This window comes from Hyperolius riggenbachi, chromosome 7 (genome assembly GCF_040937935.1).
Source record: "Hyperolius riggenbachi isolate aHypRig1 chromosome 7, aHypRig1.pri, whole genome shotgun sequence".
In the NCBI taxonomy this organism is placed as follows: domain Eukaryota; kingdom Metazoa; phylum Chordata; class Amphibia; order Anura; family Hyperoliidae; genus Hyperolius; species Hyperolius riggenbachi.
This window is the reverse complement of record NC_090652.1, coordinates 291,662,103-291,679,377: the sequence shown is the minus strand read 5'-3', so window position 1 is coordinate 291,679,377 and position 17,275 is coordinate 291,662,103. Positions and strand designations below refer to the sequence as shown.

The 17,275-nt window shown below is 47.3% G+C and overlaps 1 protein-coding gene across 1 annotated transcript in view; it reads right to left on the bottom strand.

The window, feature by feature from the left end:
• Nucleotides 1–17,275, bottom strand: part of TMEM163 (transmembrane protein 163) — a 196,690-nt gene that overhangs the window by 8,655 nt on the left and 170,760 nt on the right. The window contains exon 6 of the mRNA XM_068247084.1: nt 12,717–12,828. Coding sequence (XP_068103185.1) covers nt 12,717–12,828 — 112 coding nt within the window. The remainder of the gene's footprint in view (nt 1–12,716; nt 12,829–17,275) is intronic.

Genomic DNA, 17,275 nt, shown 5'->3' with positions numbered 1-17,275 from the left:
TTGAAAATATGAATGTTCTGCAGATGGCTGGAGGCCTGCAGGTGGCGAACATGGTTGTAAGTCTGCAGGTTCTGCCACTGGCTGGGAGTCTGCAGGTTCTGCCACTGGCTGGGAGTCTGCAGGTTCTGCCACTGGCTGGGAGTCTGCAGGTTCTGCCACTGGCTGGGAGTCTGCAGGTTCTGCCACTGGCTGGGAGTCTGCAGGTTCTGCCACTGGCTGGGAGTCTGCAGGTTCTGCCACTGGCTGGGAGTCTGCAGGTTCTGCCACTGGCTGGGAGTCTGCAGGTTCTGCCACTGGCTGGGAGTCTGCAGGTTCTGCCACTGGCTGGGAGTCTGCAGGTTCTGCCACTGGCTGGGAGTCTGCAGGTTCTGACACTGGCTGGGAGTCTGCAGGTTCTGACACTGGCTGGGAGTCTGCAGGTTCTGACACTGGCTGGGAGTCTGCAGGTTCTGAAACTGGCTGGGAGTCTGCAGGTTCTGAAACTGGCTGGGAGTCTGCAGGTTCTGACACTGGCTGGGAGTCTGCAGGTTCTGACAGAAGCCAAGAGTTCTTATGCTTTGCAAAAATATTACGGTCTGCAGGCATAGCGTGATCATTGCAGTCCATAAGCTTTGCAGGATGATTACAGTTCGTAAGATTTGCAAAAGTATCACAGTGTCCAGGCTTTGCAGGAAAATGACAGTCCATAAACTTTACAAAATTATTACAGTTTACAGGCATTGCAGGAGGATTGTACTCTGTAGGTATTGCAGGGATATTACAGTCTATAAACTTTGCAGGAGGAGGCTTGCAATCTGTAGGTTTTGCAGGAGGAGGCTTGCAATCTGTAGGTTTTGCAGGAGGAGGCTTGCAATCTGTAGGTTTTGCAGGAGGAGGCTTGCAATCTGTAGGTTTTGCAGGAGGAGGCTTGCAATCTGTAGGTTTTGCAGGAGGAGGCTTGCAATCTGTAGGTTTTGCAGGAGGAGGCTTGCAATCTGTAGGTTTTGCAGCAGGAGGCTTGCAATCTGTAGGTTTTGCAGGAGGAGGCTTGCAATCTGTAGGTTTTGCAGGAGGAGGCTTGCAATCTGTAGGTTTTGCAGGAGGAGGCTTGCAATCTGTAGGTTTTGCAGGAGGAGGCTTGCAATCTGTAGGTTTTGCAGGAGGAGGCTTGCAATCTGTAGGTTTTGCAGCAGGAGGCTTGCAATCTGTAGGTTTTGCAGCAGGAGGCTTGCAATCTGTAGGTTTTGCAGCAGGAGGCTTGCAATCTGTAGGTTTTGCAGCAGGAGGCTTGCAATCTGTAGGTTTTGCAGCAGGACGATTGCAATCTGTAGGTTTTGCAGCAGGACGATTGCAATCTGTAGGTTTTGCAGCAGGAGGAATGCAATCTGTAGGTTTTGCAGCAGGAGGATTGCAATCTGTAGGTTTTGCAGCAGGAGGATTGCAATCTGTAGGTTTTGCAGCAGGAGGATTGCAATCTGTAGGTTTTGCAGCAGGAGGATTGCAATCTGTAGGTTTTGCAGCAGGAGGATTGCAATCTGTAGGTTTTGCAGCAGGAGGATTGCAATCTGTAGGTTTTGCAGCCGGAGGATTGCAGGCTGTAGGTTTTGCAGCCGGAGGATTGCAGGCTGCAGGCTGTGCAGCCGGAGGATTGCAGGCTGCAGGCTGTGCAGCAGGAGGATTGCAGGCTGCAGGCTGTGCAGCCGGAGGATTGCAGGCTGCAGGCTGTGCAGCAGGAGGATTGCAGGCTGCAGGCTGTGCAGCAGGAGGATTGCAGGCTGTGCAGCAGGAGGATTGCAGGCTGCAGGCTGTGCAGCAGGAGGATTGCAGGCTGCAGGCTGTGCAGCAGGAGGATTGCAGGCTGCAGGCTGTGCAGCAGGAGGATTGCAGGCTGCAGGCTGTGCAGGAGGCTTGCAGGCTGCAGGCTGTGCAGGAGGCTTGCAGGCTGCAGGCTGTGCAGGACGGATTGAGGCAGTGGGATAGAATTTACGTTTGGATTTGGATTTATTGGTAGTTTTGGAAGGTGGTGCAGCAGAATGTTTCTTATTAGATGCAATAGATCTACATGATTTACTAACTGGTAAGCACTCTGCTGCTGAATGCCATGAACTCTGAGTCATAGGAGCAGGAGAAGGTAGAGAGGTAAGAGAAGGTGAGTGGAAACAGGTAGAAGCAATTTTATGCCAGGTAGTAATTAAATCAGAGACATCCCTTTTCAGACACACTCCCTGGTTAACAAGGAACAATGCTGAATCCACACACTCCAGAACTAGCGCTCTAGTTTGTTTGGCATAATGATCCCAAAAAAATTCATAATCATCAATAAGCAAACAATTCAAACATTCAATTTGATCGGCTTGGAAGGGTGGTGCATAATTATCCCTGACTGGCAGATTTGCTAGATATAACGTACTCAGGATGTTTAACAGAGGCTGGACTTCCTTTATAAATAACTTTTTACGCTGCAGAAGGTCATGTACTAAGCTAATGAGTTCTGACAAACATTCACTTGAGAAATTGGATAGGTAACCTCGACAGTATACCTCATCCTTTTCAGCTAGAGACATAAAGTTATATATCTCAAAAACATCCATCCTTCTGAACTTTCTGGGAATCCACTCAATCCAGCAAACAAATACTCAATCTGAAGTATGGCTGCAGTGGTCAGTATGGCCAGAGCTTACTGTTATGAACCTCACAGACAGCAGAGCTGGTGACCACTCTGTGCAGCACATACAGGAGATGAGACAGCAAGTATCAAGCAATGGTGTTTATTCAGCAAGTGCAAAAATATATACAACAGTGAATAATAATGCCACATACACACCACACAGGCTAATACTATCAGTGACAGGACTATATACACTATATACAGATCCGAGAATGCAGTACCAAATCGTAATCGAGGGAAAGTCAAGACAAGCATAAAATCACAAACCAGGAGAGCAATACAGTACAAAATCAAAATCCAGAGACGAGGTAATTAACAGGCAAGAGGTCAGACCGGGAAATCAGGAACAAGCAATGGGACCAGGAGTTCAGGCAGCTAGCAGCAAGCAGAGGCCTATAGAAACTGAAGCTCTGGCAAAGTCTGTAGCAGGGTGGAGTCTTTAAATAGGCTTACTGCAGCTGGCTGCATAACTGCAGAGAAAGTCCTGCTGAGGACATCTAGTGGTTAGTGTTGGATATGCCAGACAGTCCAAGATGCCATCCACAGGTAGGACAAGGAATTGCAGGTTTCCTAACAATATGCTTACCTTCCCTCAATCGCCCACCGTAGACTGATCGGTGAATGGGAGCACATGTTCCCATTTACCAATCAAAGTGCCAGTGAGCAATGATCACCAACATCAGTGAGATGCCGGTGCACATTGACAAAGTGAAAGTAAAACCCCAAACACTTCATGTGTACAGAAATATAAAGGGGGGGGGGGGGCATCTAGTGACCAAATAGTAAAATACCCCTACATACATAAAATTAAATAAAAATAAATAAAATCCCACCAAAATTACACAAAATTGTGAAATTAGGGTACCTGATTACCTGTTAACGTTTGATTACTCTTTCCCCTGAAATTTCACATTACGATTTTGCGTTGCAGTTGCAAATTACAATGCTAAATTGTGATTATGTGAAATTTATCCTCATCACTACATGTTACGCAATGCCCTCCACTTCTGTGGTCTCCATGGCTGCTGGCTTCTCTTCCCCCATGTTTCCCCCCTCTTCATTTGTGAATACCACTAAAGCCCCATGCCTAGATCCATTCTTTGGAGCCCCATGCCCAGATACATTATTTGAAGCCCTATGCCGAGATTCATTCTCTGAAGCCCCATGCCCAGATGCATTCTTTGAAGCCCCATGCCTAGATTCATTCTCTGAAGCCCCATGCCTAGATTCATTCTCTGAAGCCCCATGCCTAGATCCATTCTCTGGAGCCCCATGCCTATATCCATTCTCTGATTCCCCATGCCCAGATCCATTCTCTGAAGCCCCATGCCCAGATCCATTCTCTGAAGCCCCATGCCCAGATTCATTCTTTGAATCCCCATGCCCAGATCCATTCTCTGAAGCCTCATGCCCAGATCCATTCTCTGAAGCCCCATGCCCAGATCCAGTCTGTGAAGCCCCATGCCCAGATCCATTCTCTGAAGCCTCATGCCCAGATCCATTCTCTGAAGCCCCATGCCCAGATCCAGTCTGTGAAGCCCCATGCCCAGATCCATTCTCTGGAGCCCCATGCCTAGATCCATTCTCTGGAGCCCCATGCCTATATCCATTCTCTGATTCCCCATGCCCAGATCCATTCTCTGAAGCCCCATGCCCAGATCCATTCTCTGAAGCCCCATGCCCAGATTCATTCTTTGAATCCCCATGCCCAGATCCATTCTCTGAAGCCTCATGCCCAGATCCATTCTCTGAAGCCCCATGCCCAGATCCAGTCTGTGAAGCCCCATGCCCAGATCCATTCTCTGAAGCCCCATGCCCAGATCCATTCTCTGAATCTTCATGCCTAGATCCATTCTCTGAAGCCCCATGTCCAGATCCATTCTCTGAAGCGCCATGCCCAGATCCATTCTCTGAAGCGCCATGCCCAGATCCATTCTCTGAATCTCCATGCCCCGGATCCATTCTCTGGAGCCCCATGCCTAGACAATTCTCTAAAGCCTCATGCCCAGATCCATTCTCTAAAGTCCCATGCCCAGATCTGTTCTCTGAAGCCCCATGCCCAGATCCATTCTCTGGAGCCCCATGGCCAGATCCATTCTCTGAATCCCTATGCCCAGATCCATTCTCTGGATCCACATGCCCAGATCAATTCTCTAAAGCCTCATGCCCAGATTTATTCTCTGGAGCCCCATGCCTAGATCCATTCTCTGGAGCCCCGTGCCCAGATCCATTCTCTAGAGCCCCATGCCCAGATCCATTCTCTAGAGCCCCATGCCCAGATCCATTCTCTGGAGCCCAATGCCAAGATCTGTTCTCTGGAGCCCCATGCCTAGATCGATTTTCTGAAGCCCCATGCCCAGATCCATTCTCTGTAAGCCCCATGCCCAGATCCATTCTCTAGAGCCCCATGCCTAGATCCATAATCTGTAGCCCCATGCCTAGATCCATTCTCTGATTCCCCATGCCTAGATCCATTCTCTGAAGCCTCACTTCCAGATTAATTCTCTGAAGCCCCATGCCCAGATCCATTCATTGAAGCCCCATGCCCAGATCCATTCTCTGAAGCCCCATGCCCAGATCCATTCTCTGAAGCCCCATGCCCAGATCCATTCTCTGTAAGTCCCATGCCCAGATCCATTTTCTGGAGCCCCATGCCTAGATCCATTCTCTGTAGCCCCATGCCTAGATCCATTCTCTGATTCCCCATGCCCAGATCCATTCTCTGAAGCCCCATGTCCAGATCCATTCTCTGAAGCCCCATGCCCAGATCCATTCTCTGAAGCCCCATGCCCAGATCCAGTCTGTGAAGCCCCATGCCCAGATCCAGTCTGTGAAGCCCCATGCCCAGATCCATTCTCTGAAGCCCCATGCCCAGATCCATTCTCTAAATCTCCATGCCTAGATCCATTCTCTGAAGCCCCATGTCCAGATCCATTCTCTGGAGTGCCATGCCCAGATCCATTCTCTGAATCTCCATGCCCCGGATCCATTCTCTGGAGCACCATGCCTAGATCCATTCTCTGGAGCCCCATGCCTATATCCATTCTCTGATTCCCCATGCCCAGATCCATTCTCTGAAGCCCCATGCCCAGATCCATTCTCTGAAGCCCCATGCCCAGATTCATTCTTTGAATCCCCATGCCCAGATCCATTCTCTGAAGCCTCATGCCCAGATCCATTCTCTGAAGCCCCATGCCTAGATCCATTCTCTGGAGCCCCATGCCTAGATCCATTCTCTGGAGCCCCATGCCTATATCCATTCTCTGAAGCCCCATGCCCAGATCCATTCATTGAAGCCCCATGCCCAGATCCATTCTCTGGAGCCCCATGCCTATATCCATTCTCTGAAGCCCCATGCCCAGATCCAGTCTGTGAAGCCCCATGCCCAGATCCATTCTCTGAAGCCCCATGCCCAGATCCATTCTCTGAATCTCCATGCCTAGATCCATTCTCTGAAGCCCCATGTCCAGATCCATTCTCTGGAGTGCCATGCCCAGATCCATTCTCTGAATCTCCATGCCCCGGATCCATTCTCTGGAGCACCATGCCTAGACAATTCTCTAAAGCCTCATGCCCAGATCCATTCTCTGAATCTCCATGCCTAGATCCATTCTCTGAAGCCCCATGCCCAGATCCATTCTCTGGAGCCCCATGGCCAGATCCATTCTCTGAATCCCCATGCCCAGATCCATTCTCTGGATCCACATGCCCAGATCCATTCTCTGGATCCACATGCCCAGATCAATTCTCTAAAGCCTCATGCCCAGATTTATTCTCTGGAGCCCAATGCCTAGATCCATTCTCTGGAGCCCCGTGCCCAGATCCATTCTCTAGAGCCCCATGCCCAGATCCATTCTCTAGAGCCCCATGCCCAGATCCATTCTCTGGAGCCCCATGCCCAGATCTGTTCTCTGAAGCCCCATGCCCAGATCCATTCTCTGTAAGCCCCATGCCCAGATCCATTCTCTAGAGCCCCATGCCTAGATCCATAATCTGTAGCCCCATGCCTAGATCCATTCTCTGATTCCCCATGCCCAGATCCATTCTCTGTAAGCCCCATGCCCAGATCCATTCTCTAGAGCCCCATGCCTAGATCCATTCTCTGATTCCCCATGCCCAGATCCATTCTCTGAAGCCTCACTTCCAGATTAATTCTCTGAAGCCCCATGCCCAGATCCATTCATTGAAGCCCCATGCCCAGATCCATTCTCTGAAGCCCCATGCCCAGATCCATTCTCTGAAGCCCCATGCCCAGATCCATTCTCTGTAAGTCCCATGCCCAGATCCATTTTCTGGAGCCCCATGCCTAGATCCATAATCTGTAGTCCCATGCCCAGATCTGTTCTCTGGAGCCCCATGACCAGATCCATTCTCTGGGAGCCCCATGCCCAGATCCATTCTCTGGAGCCCCATGCCAAGATTTAATGTATATTAGATTTTGCAATTTTTCACGATAGTGGTCCTTTAAAATAAACCTGAGACCAGAGGAACCATAGGATGTTTACTTACCTAGGGCTTCTTCCAGCACCCTGTAGTCCTTTAGGTTCAATCTGATGAACTGCTTATCCAAATTATAGTCTGCGATCCCAAACTGCATTCTGCTGCTATGCAGGGGTTGAGAAGAGCTGAAGGAGTGGCAGACAGGGAGCGTCACAGAGTGTGTAGGGTAAGTGGGGACAACAATGCCTTCGGCCAGTTCTCGGCCAAGTCGATGCACTCGCCAATGAGTTTAGGGTGAACGGGGGGCCCTGTACACACACTAGATTCCTCACACAGCATACAAATATACTTCACTGTGTCACAGCATGCAGGAGACATGAGGAGGCTGATCTGAGGAGGTAACAGGTAACTAGATGTGCTGTCATATTGCTGTAATGTAACTAGCAGGGAGATGTGTATACACTATTCCTGACTGACTGACTGACTCGTGATGTTACATTTCAGGCTGCATTTACTTCATAGCAGCTATGAGAGGGAGAGATGCTGTTTACAAAGGCATTATCAGAATTTGTATCAGTCAGAGAACAGAAGACAAGGAACACACATTGCTGGAATCTTTAACCCCTTTACCACCATCTGAATAAGATTCTTTCAGCAAGGTAATTATTAAACTACACTGAGAAGTTAATAGCTACACCACTGTGCAGGAACATGGTCTAGCCCTTTAAGAGCCCGACACTTTTGTATCTAATGCTAGGTACACACCATACAATTTTCTGGCAGATTTACCTGCCAGATCGATTATTTCCAACATGTCCGATCTGAATTTCGATTGATTTTTTGATTATTGTTTTTTTTTCTGAGGTTTTTTCGATCGATTTTCATTCAGTTCTAGAAAAATCGATCGAAAAAAGATTTAAAAAAAAGATCGGAGAGTCAAAAAATTGATTGAAATTCAGACATGTTGGAAATAATCGATCTGGCAGGTAAATCTGCCAGAACATTGTATGTTGTGTACCTAGCATAAAACTGATGGAGGATTTTACAGCAGAGAGGCAGAGCTGTGAGGAAGGAAACTGCGCCTAGTGCTTGTCGTAATGTGTGCCCTAATATACAGCATTCAATAAAAATGCTTTAATCAATGGTGTTCCTTTTAGATCTAGATCCCTATGAGCAATAGTTATATAAATAGTGCTTTGTACATACCTTTAGACTATGGTAGGAACATTACACTATGACTATTGTAGGGATTAGGTAGTAAACTCATGTTCCCCCTCCATTCCTTTTGATTGTAAGCCCACAAGGGCAGGGCTCTCCCACCCTTTTGTGTCTTGGAGTTCTATTTAACCTCCTTAGCGGTAACCCCGTGTGTGACACGGGGTAAGCCGCCGGAGGGTGCCGCTCAGGCCCTGCTGGGCCGATTTACATAATTTTTTTTTTGCTGGACGCAGCTAGCACTTTGCTAGCTGCGCCAGCACCCCGATCACCGCCGCCCCGCGCCCGATCGCCGCTATCGGGTGCGGAGTGCGCCCCCCCCCCCAGACCCCGTGCGCTGCCTGGCCAATCAGTGCCAGGCAGCGCCGCGTCACCCCCCCAGTCGCCATGGCGACGAGGGAAGCCCTCCGGGAAATCCCGTTCTTTGAACAGGATTTCCTGATCGGAGATTGCCGAAGGCGATCGAAGAGGGTGGGGGGATGCCACTGAGCAGCGGCTATCATGTAGCGAGCCCTGGGTTCGCTACATGATTTAAACAACAAAAAAAATAAAAAAAAACTGCTGCGCTTCCCCCTGGCGGAATTTTTCATACCGCCAAGGGGGTTAATAGTTTGCTCCCCGTTAGACATTTTAATCATCTGTCATTATAATCACCAATTTTGTATTTTGTACCGGTGTCCATATTTGATGTACAGTATATCATTGTATCATTATGTACCCATTGTCTGTTTTCCTATTTTGTACAGCGCCATGGAATATGTTGCAGCTTTATAAATAAATAATAATAATAAGCTTTTCTAGTGATAATAAGTGACAGGACTATGTAAAGTTCTGCAGAAGATGTCACTGCTATATAAATGCGTAATAATAACAACAATAATATGGTAGGCCATTAGACTATGACTAATGGTAGGATTAGATTGTGAGCTCCTCTGAGGACCGTCAGTGACATGACTATGTACTCTGTAATGTGCTGCAGAAGATGTCACTGCTATATAAATGCATAATAATAATATGGTAGGACATTAGACTGTGGCTATGGTAGGATTAGAGTGTGAGCTCCTCTGAGGATAGTCAGTGACATGACTACAGTATGTACTTTGTAAAGTGCTGCAGAAGATGTCAGCAATATGCATCGTCGTTGAGATGATAATCATTTTGAGTTGATGATAATTTTATGTTAACTTTATGCAAATGACCAATCAAAATTATAATTCTACTGGCCCATTTCAAAGCTGTTTAAACCTGCATAAAATGAACATAACCTTCTTGGAATTCTGATCATCTCATTGACCCTCTCTGGACAGCCCGTTGTTTGCCATTATTGAAGCTGTGAACTCTGTATAATGTCTGTAGCGGTCCTCGCTATTTCCCCATCTATCACTAGAGAGTGCCGACTCATCAGCGCAGCTCAGCATTAATGCAATTAGTATTCTGGAGCTTCTGCTGGGCTGGAGAAAGTGATGTATACTAAGCTAATCCCTAATTACATCCAACCTCATCTGCAGATACATTCTGCAAGACAGGGCCGGAGCTACAATAGGAAAAAATAGGCAGTTGCCCCAGGGCCCCAGAGCCTGTAGGGGCCCCAAGTTGTCCCTCCCCCATCTGAACTGTTGCTCCCTAGGAACACTGCAGAGTCTGTTAAGTTGGGGGATGATTGGGGGAGGGTCAGCTGCCAGCTCAGGGGCCCAGGAGGGAAATGTGGCTGCAACAAAGGGCCTCTGATGACACTTTTTGGTCAGGGTGGTGTCTGTTGGGGGGCCCCCAGGCTAATCTTGCCCTAGGGCCCCATTGTTACTTGAACCGGCCCTGCTGCAAGAGATCAGACCCCAAACATGAACCCTTTCCTGTCCATCAGGCAGTGCTAGCCCCAAAGATCAGTGACACGTGCTCCGGATCTGGGGTGCCCCTAATGTCCAATTCAAGAATGGAGACGGCACACCAAAGGTTCAGCATACAACTGTATCAGAGCAGACAAAATTGCAGAATACACACAGCATGTTTCGGGCGTTGCGCTTCCTCAGGCAGAGTCAGCTGTGGTGCCCCAAAGGCGGGCATGCTGGAAGCTGTGGTGCATCAATTGGGGGTACACTGGGTGCTGTGGTGCCTCTATGTGGGCAACTGGGCATACTGGATGCTGTGGTTCCATGCTGGGAGCTGTGATGCCTTTATGGGGGCATGCAGGGAGTTGTGGTTCTTCTATGGGGGCATGCTGGGAGTTGTGGTGCCTCAATGGGAGGCCATGGGAGTATGGGAGGGGGTCCACTAGAAGGTCAGGGAATGCTATGGGGAGATTGCCACATAACCTGGCAGCAGGCCAGCCCGCCCAACAGAAAGCCAGACCAGCCAGCACAGAAGCCAGGTACGCTGCCTAGTTTTTGGTCCCCACTGCTTGGGGCCCCCTGTGAAACTCGCACTAGGCCCCAAGCTTCTTAGTTACGCCACTGGCGGGATTTTTAAAGAGAACCAGAGATGAACGACCTAATAGATTTATACATACCTGGGGCTTCCTCCAGCCTCATCAGCCTGGATCGCTCCCACACCGCCTTCCTCCGCTGCCTCTATCGCCGGTACCGAGACCCGTCACTTCGGCCAGTCAGGGCCAGTCAACGCAAGCGCAGTGCGCTCCCTCCGTACTGCGCAGGCGCATGCGTAAAGCAGGCGCCGGCGAGACGGAGGGAGTCCCTGTGGATACGTACAACTGCCCGCGTCCGGCGGAAGTGACGGGACCCGGTACAGGCGATAGAGGCAGCGGAGGATGGCGGCGATTATTACGAGATTTTTACCACGATTTTAATGAAAGTGAATGGGAGCGATTTTTATAAGGCACTCAGAAAGCGCTAATCAATCACAAACGTTCAGAAAAAGGGCTTATAGTGTGGCTGAGCCCTAACTGTGTACATTTCTAGCAATGGTGGAGCATGGCCGGCCTTTGACCTGAGCGACCGGAGCGGTCGCTCAGGGCGCCAGCTTGCAAGGGCGCATGGGCGGCATGCCGCGCACAGTACAGTGTCGCTGCTCCGCCGCCCGCTCTGTCTCTCCCCGCCGTCTCTCTGTAATTAGAGGGAGACTACAAGAAAATGGCCGCCGATCTCCACAAATGCGGACATCGTCGGCCATTTTCTTGTGGTCCCACTCTATTTACAGACAGAGAGGAGGCGGGGAGAAGCAGGGAGAGAAGAGTGACGTCGGCGCTGGAAGTCTGGAATACGGATAACAGGTGAGTAAATTCCCCGCCTCAGCCTGCTATGCCTGAAACTATCTGGAGGGGGGAGCGCAGAAGGGGGGGACTGGGGGCAGCTATACTAGCCATGGCCGACCTTTGACCTGACTACCTACACCTGGCTACCTATAGTGAGGGCACCTACGCCTGGCTACCTATACTACTGAGGGCACCTACGCCTGGCTACCTATACTACTGAGGGCACCTACGCCTGGCTACCTATACTACTGAGGGCACCTACGCCTGGCTACCTATACAACTGAGGGCACCTACGCCTGGCTACCTATACTACTGAGGGCACCTACGCCTGGCTACCTATACAACTGAGGGCACCTACGCCTGGCTGCCTATACTACTGAGGGCACCTACGCCTGGCTACCTATACGACTGAGGGCACCTATGCCTGGCTACCTATACGACTGAGGGCACCTACGCCTGGCTACCTATACTACTGAGGGCACCTACGCCTGGCTACCTATACTACTGAGGGCACCTACGCCTGGCTACCTATACAGAGGGGGCCTACACCTGACTTCATATACTGGGGGCACCTATAGCTGGCTATCTATACTGAGGGCACCTATGCCTGGCTACCTATACTGGAGGCACCTATGCTTGGCTACCTATATTGAGGGCACCTACACCTGACTTCATATACTGGGGGCACCTATAGCTGGCTACCTATACTGAGGGCACCTATGCCTGGCTACCTATACTGGAGGCACCTATGCCTGGTTACCTATGGGGGGACCTATAGCTAACGTCCTATACTGGGGGCACCTATGCTTGGCTACCTATATTTAGGACATCTAAACATAAGATCCTATTCTAAGGGCACCTATAGCTGGTTACCTGCCTATACTGAGTCTGAGGGCATTTTTTTTTTAGGGGGGGGGGGAGGGGGGGAGACAGACCGTGGCTATAATGCACGGTGCAAAGTGTGTGTGTACTGTGCGTGTGTGTGTAGGATGAAGGGGGGGGCACCAAATTCCGGTTTCGCTCAGGGCGCTGTGAAACCTAAGGCCGGCCCTGTGGTGGAGTTTCTCTGCGCAAAACAATGTCTTATTTTTACATCACAACCGTAAAATAAGCTTTACAATATTTGATAGCCAAGCCAGCAGGTGGAGCTCTATTTTAAATTTTTAATTCATGTGTAAAGCTTCCTAGGAAAAAAAATGTGTAACTTACCATCAGTGATCAACGCTCGGCTAGTCAGGACTTTGCCCAACATGAATTTCACAGCGGCCAATAAGGAGCAGAGGATCCCGCTTAATATGGACACGCTGAACAGGAAGCTGTCCTGTAGAAGAGAGGGAGATTAATAAGAGTACAGGGTAAGTTCTATTAATGATAACCTCTAATATGAACCGCATCCAGTCCCAATAAATATGTAGCTCAGGTTAGACAGGTTAGACATGGTACAATTTTTCATTTTTTTTCGATTAGATAATTTAGTTTGATTATTCCGTTAGATCGAATATAAAGATTTTTCCAGCATGTCCGATCTGATTTTTCTCGAAAAAACGGGATAATCGTTCAAATTTCTTGATCGAAAAAAAATGTTTTTAACTTTCATTCGATTCGATCATTTAGATCGAATAAACAGGATAATCAAACGTTTTTAATGTACCATGTATGGCCACCATAAAGGTGGCCATAATGGTACAATTTTTCATTTTTTTCCGATTAGATAATTTAGTTCGATTATTCCGTTAGATCGAATATAAAGATTTTTCCAGCATGTCCGATCTGATTTTTCTCGAAAAAATGGGATAACCGTTAAAATTTCTTGATAAAAAAAAAATATTTTTAACTTTCATTCGATTCGATCATTTAGATCGAATAAATGGGAAAATCGAACGTTTTTTGTATCGTGTATTGGCACCATAAAGGTGCATAGGCACACATCCAAATTTGATTGTCCAATCACTGACCAATTTTCCTCCTCCATGAAGTAAGAGGGCTACAGACTTTGAATATTATGAACAGATTGTCTAAGCAAGCTCTGACACTACATGGAAGTGGCGAAATTGGCCAATAGAAATTGGATGTGTGTACCAGGCTTAAAGAGAACCAGAGACGAAGCACCCTCATGTATTTTACTACATTTATCAGTGGGAACATGACAGTAAACACATTCTCTGCTTTTAGTTTTATTCTTATCTGCTTAATTAGTCTGTTCACATCTGTGATAAGAATCCCCGACTGAGCTTTCAGTCTAGGTTTGACCTGGAAACATTATAGCTGAGTCACTCTTCTGTGGAGTCTTTTCAAGCCCAAGCCTGCCACCTCCTGGCTCAGATTTGCTGCTTTGCTTACTGAGAACTCTGATGACATGGGAGGGGCTGCTGCTGCTGAGAGAAAAGCTCTGAAACAGACATATGTGGCTGCAATATGATCTGTGTACTCTGTGTGCACACAGATGAAAGGCTGCAGCAGCCTTTCTCATATAGCCTAGACAGCAGCCTAGTCTCATAGAGCCTAGACAGCACATCCAGAACAACTCATAACTCGGAAGCAGAAGGGATATGAGTCGGCGGCCATATTGGATTTTTCCTGGAGCAATAATGAATAAAAAACACTAAAAAAGGCACACCAGAGCGGTGAAATTATCAGGTAGAGCATATATTCTTTACAAGCTATGGACTGATATGTTTATTTTGTGTGAAACGTTCATCTCTGGTTCCCTTTAAGACCACAGTTCGGGCTTGAGCGAAATATATCATCCCTAAACTATTTTTACATTGATCATTTTTTTTTTTTTTTTTAGTAATATGGAACAAAAAGGATGTGAAATCTTGCGCTGCTGGAGGTCGAGGATCGGTAAAAATCGAGATGTGATCCCACTCTAGCTTCTCCTCAAACACTCCGCGGTGAGGCCTTGTTCCCATTATAGGCATTTTTGTAAAATTTTAAGCGCGGGCAATTTTCAAAATCGCCCTGAAAGCGCTTGTGCAATGATTCTCTATGAGAGAGTTCATATCAGAGCGCTTCGTTTGCAATCCGCTTTGAAAAGTGGTGCTTGGGCCATTTTTGAGGCGATTTGCCTCAATGGAAGGTATAGGAAAAACGAAGAACGCTAACAAAATCGCTTTGGTAAGTGATTGCGTGAGCGGTTTTAAAAAAAAATACATTGTATTTCAAAAGACGGAAGCGCTCAGCAAAAGCGCTTACAAAAAAGCCCACAAAACGAGTGAATGCGCAGAAAATCGCCGGAAAAAGCTTTAAAAAAATGCGGGGGAAAAAAAGCCCACCGCGGACGGACACGCGAGCCGAACGCAATGTGAACAAGGCCTAAGTGAACTACAAGGAGAAAAGCCAAACAGGAGGAGCGCTCCGTAGTGTGATAACTTTTAATCAGGATTAAAAATGCGCAGTTATACATGCACTTACCAGATGGAGGAAAATCTGACTTGACATATAGCCCAGAAGAATACGTCCCACTGGAGAAGCAGCCTGAAGACTGCAGTGGCCAGATCTGGATGGAGAATTGACCCGAGGTGTCTCCTGTGGGGTAACCGTGTGCAGGTGACGTCAAAACGCGTTTCGGCGTGTCCACGCCTTAGTCAGTTAACGTCTTCAGGCTGCTTCTCCAGTGGGACGTATTCTTCTGGGCTATATGCCAAATCAGATGCCTGTCTTTTTACTCCATCTGGTAAGTGCATGTATAACTGCATCATTGTATGAGGCCTGGTGCACACCAAAGGAGTTTTTCTGAGCGTTTTGAGTTTTTAAATCTGCTGCTAATGTTATCCTTTGTGTCTGTGCACACTGGAGCAATGAGGTTTTGTAAAAAAAAAAACCATAGCATTACATTGGGAAGAGCTTTTGAAACCTCTAAAAGCTCTTCCCAATGTAATGCTATGGGGTTTTTTACAAAACCTCATTGCTCCAGTGTGCACAGACACATAGGATAACATTAGCAGGAGGTTTAAAAACTCAAAACGCTCAGAAAAACTCCTCTGGTGTGCCCCAGGCCTGTCTGCGCATTTTTAATCCTGAATAAAAGTTATCACACTACGGAGCACTCCTCCTGTTTTGCTTTTCTTTTTTTTTAGTAGGTGGATTGCTGTATTCCTGCACAAGTGTCAGATGCTGCTTGATTAGACTGAATATCCGTGCTTGTTTCTGCGATATGCAAATCACATTTAATGTAAGTCAATGGAAGCACAGAAAAGTCACATTTGTTGTGTGAAAATTGCATCTGATTTTGAAACGTATTAGTTTATATGGAAAAATCGCAATCAGAAAAATCGCAATTTGAAAAAATGCATTCAAAATCAAAATGAACCAGAAAAACAAAACAAAACAAACAACAACACAGAATTGCAGGGGAAAAAAATGAAGGATAAACCCAAAAAAATGGCAAAACACAGAACCAGGGCCCATATGCAATTAACTTTTTCTCCTGGGTTTTCTCCTAGGAGATAATTTTTCATCTTCAATTTAGAATAACAGCACTTTGCAATGGAAAAAGTACCAAAACGTAGGTGGAAAAGTGCTATCAAAATTATTTTTAGTATTTTTTTTTGTTTGCTGGTATTTTAATGGCATTTTATTGACACGTCTGAAAATATCACCTAGGAGAAAACACTGGATAGGAAGTTAATTGCATATGGTCCTGGGCGTGCAGAAAATCACATGCACAATTTAGGGGAGGTGGCAAAAGAGGGAGCAACCCCTTTCTGCTCTCTCCAAAATTAAATTTTTTTTTTTCTCTTCAGTTGGGCATTAAGCCATTAGCAGCTTCAATAGAGTTATCTGGTTTGCTGCTCTGCTTTTGACCTCAGTCGGCAGAACTCGTTGTGCTGTCATTTCTTGGAATGCTTTGATCTCTCTCTGCTGACAGAAAATACAGTAACTGAAAGCAGAGGTCTTCTGTTATTGCCTCACACTGCCCCCTAGTGACAAGTGGTCATAAATACTCATTACAGCAGTACTATTTAGTAGCAAGCAAATGTAACAAATAAGAAATAAAATAAAATAAAAAAATGTGCTAAAATAATCTTGCCTGGAGCACTTGCAATCCTCTAAATAAATTGGCTGCTAAAAGGTTAAAGAGACCCTGTAGTAACATATAGTAAATTATTCAGGAGACCCACTTTTATGTTCATTTTCCTGGTTTCAGCATTAGAACCACTTCCTATATTTATCTACAGTATATATTGCTGTATATTGGTATGTAGCCCCACCCTCCCAGTGATGTCACAGGCTAGGCTAATTAGCTATGCGGAATTCTCTTCCCAGAGCATTCTGGGAGACCAGGCATTATTTTCAGTGGCTTTGGAATTCTTAGAAACAAATATTCGGCAGAGATCACCTGACAGGACTTAAGATGTTACCACCAGTGATAACATTTAGGCTGCTTTCACAGTAAGACGTTACAGGTGCACGTTAGTGCAGCCAGTAACGCAGCCCACCGCACAGCAATGAACAATCAATGGGCTGTTCACAGTGCCCACGTTGTGTTACATTGTAACGCAGCACGTCCGTTGAGAGTGCTGCATGCTGTGCGTTATGCGCGGCTAAGCCACGTTAGACTGTTTGCACATGTTCAGTGATGTTGGAGGAGGCGGTCTCCCCTCCTCCTCCGCGGCCAGCCACATGGCTAATTAATATTCACTGCACTGTGACGTGCGCAGTGTTTACTTCCTGGAGCGCCGCTCTGTGCGGCGATTGGCTGGCGGGACCACGTGATGCGGATCACGTGGTCTCCACATCGCACAGCACAAAAAAGGCGCACCAAG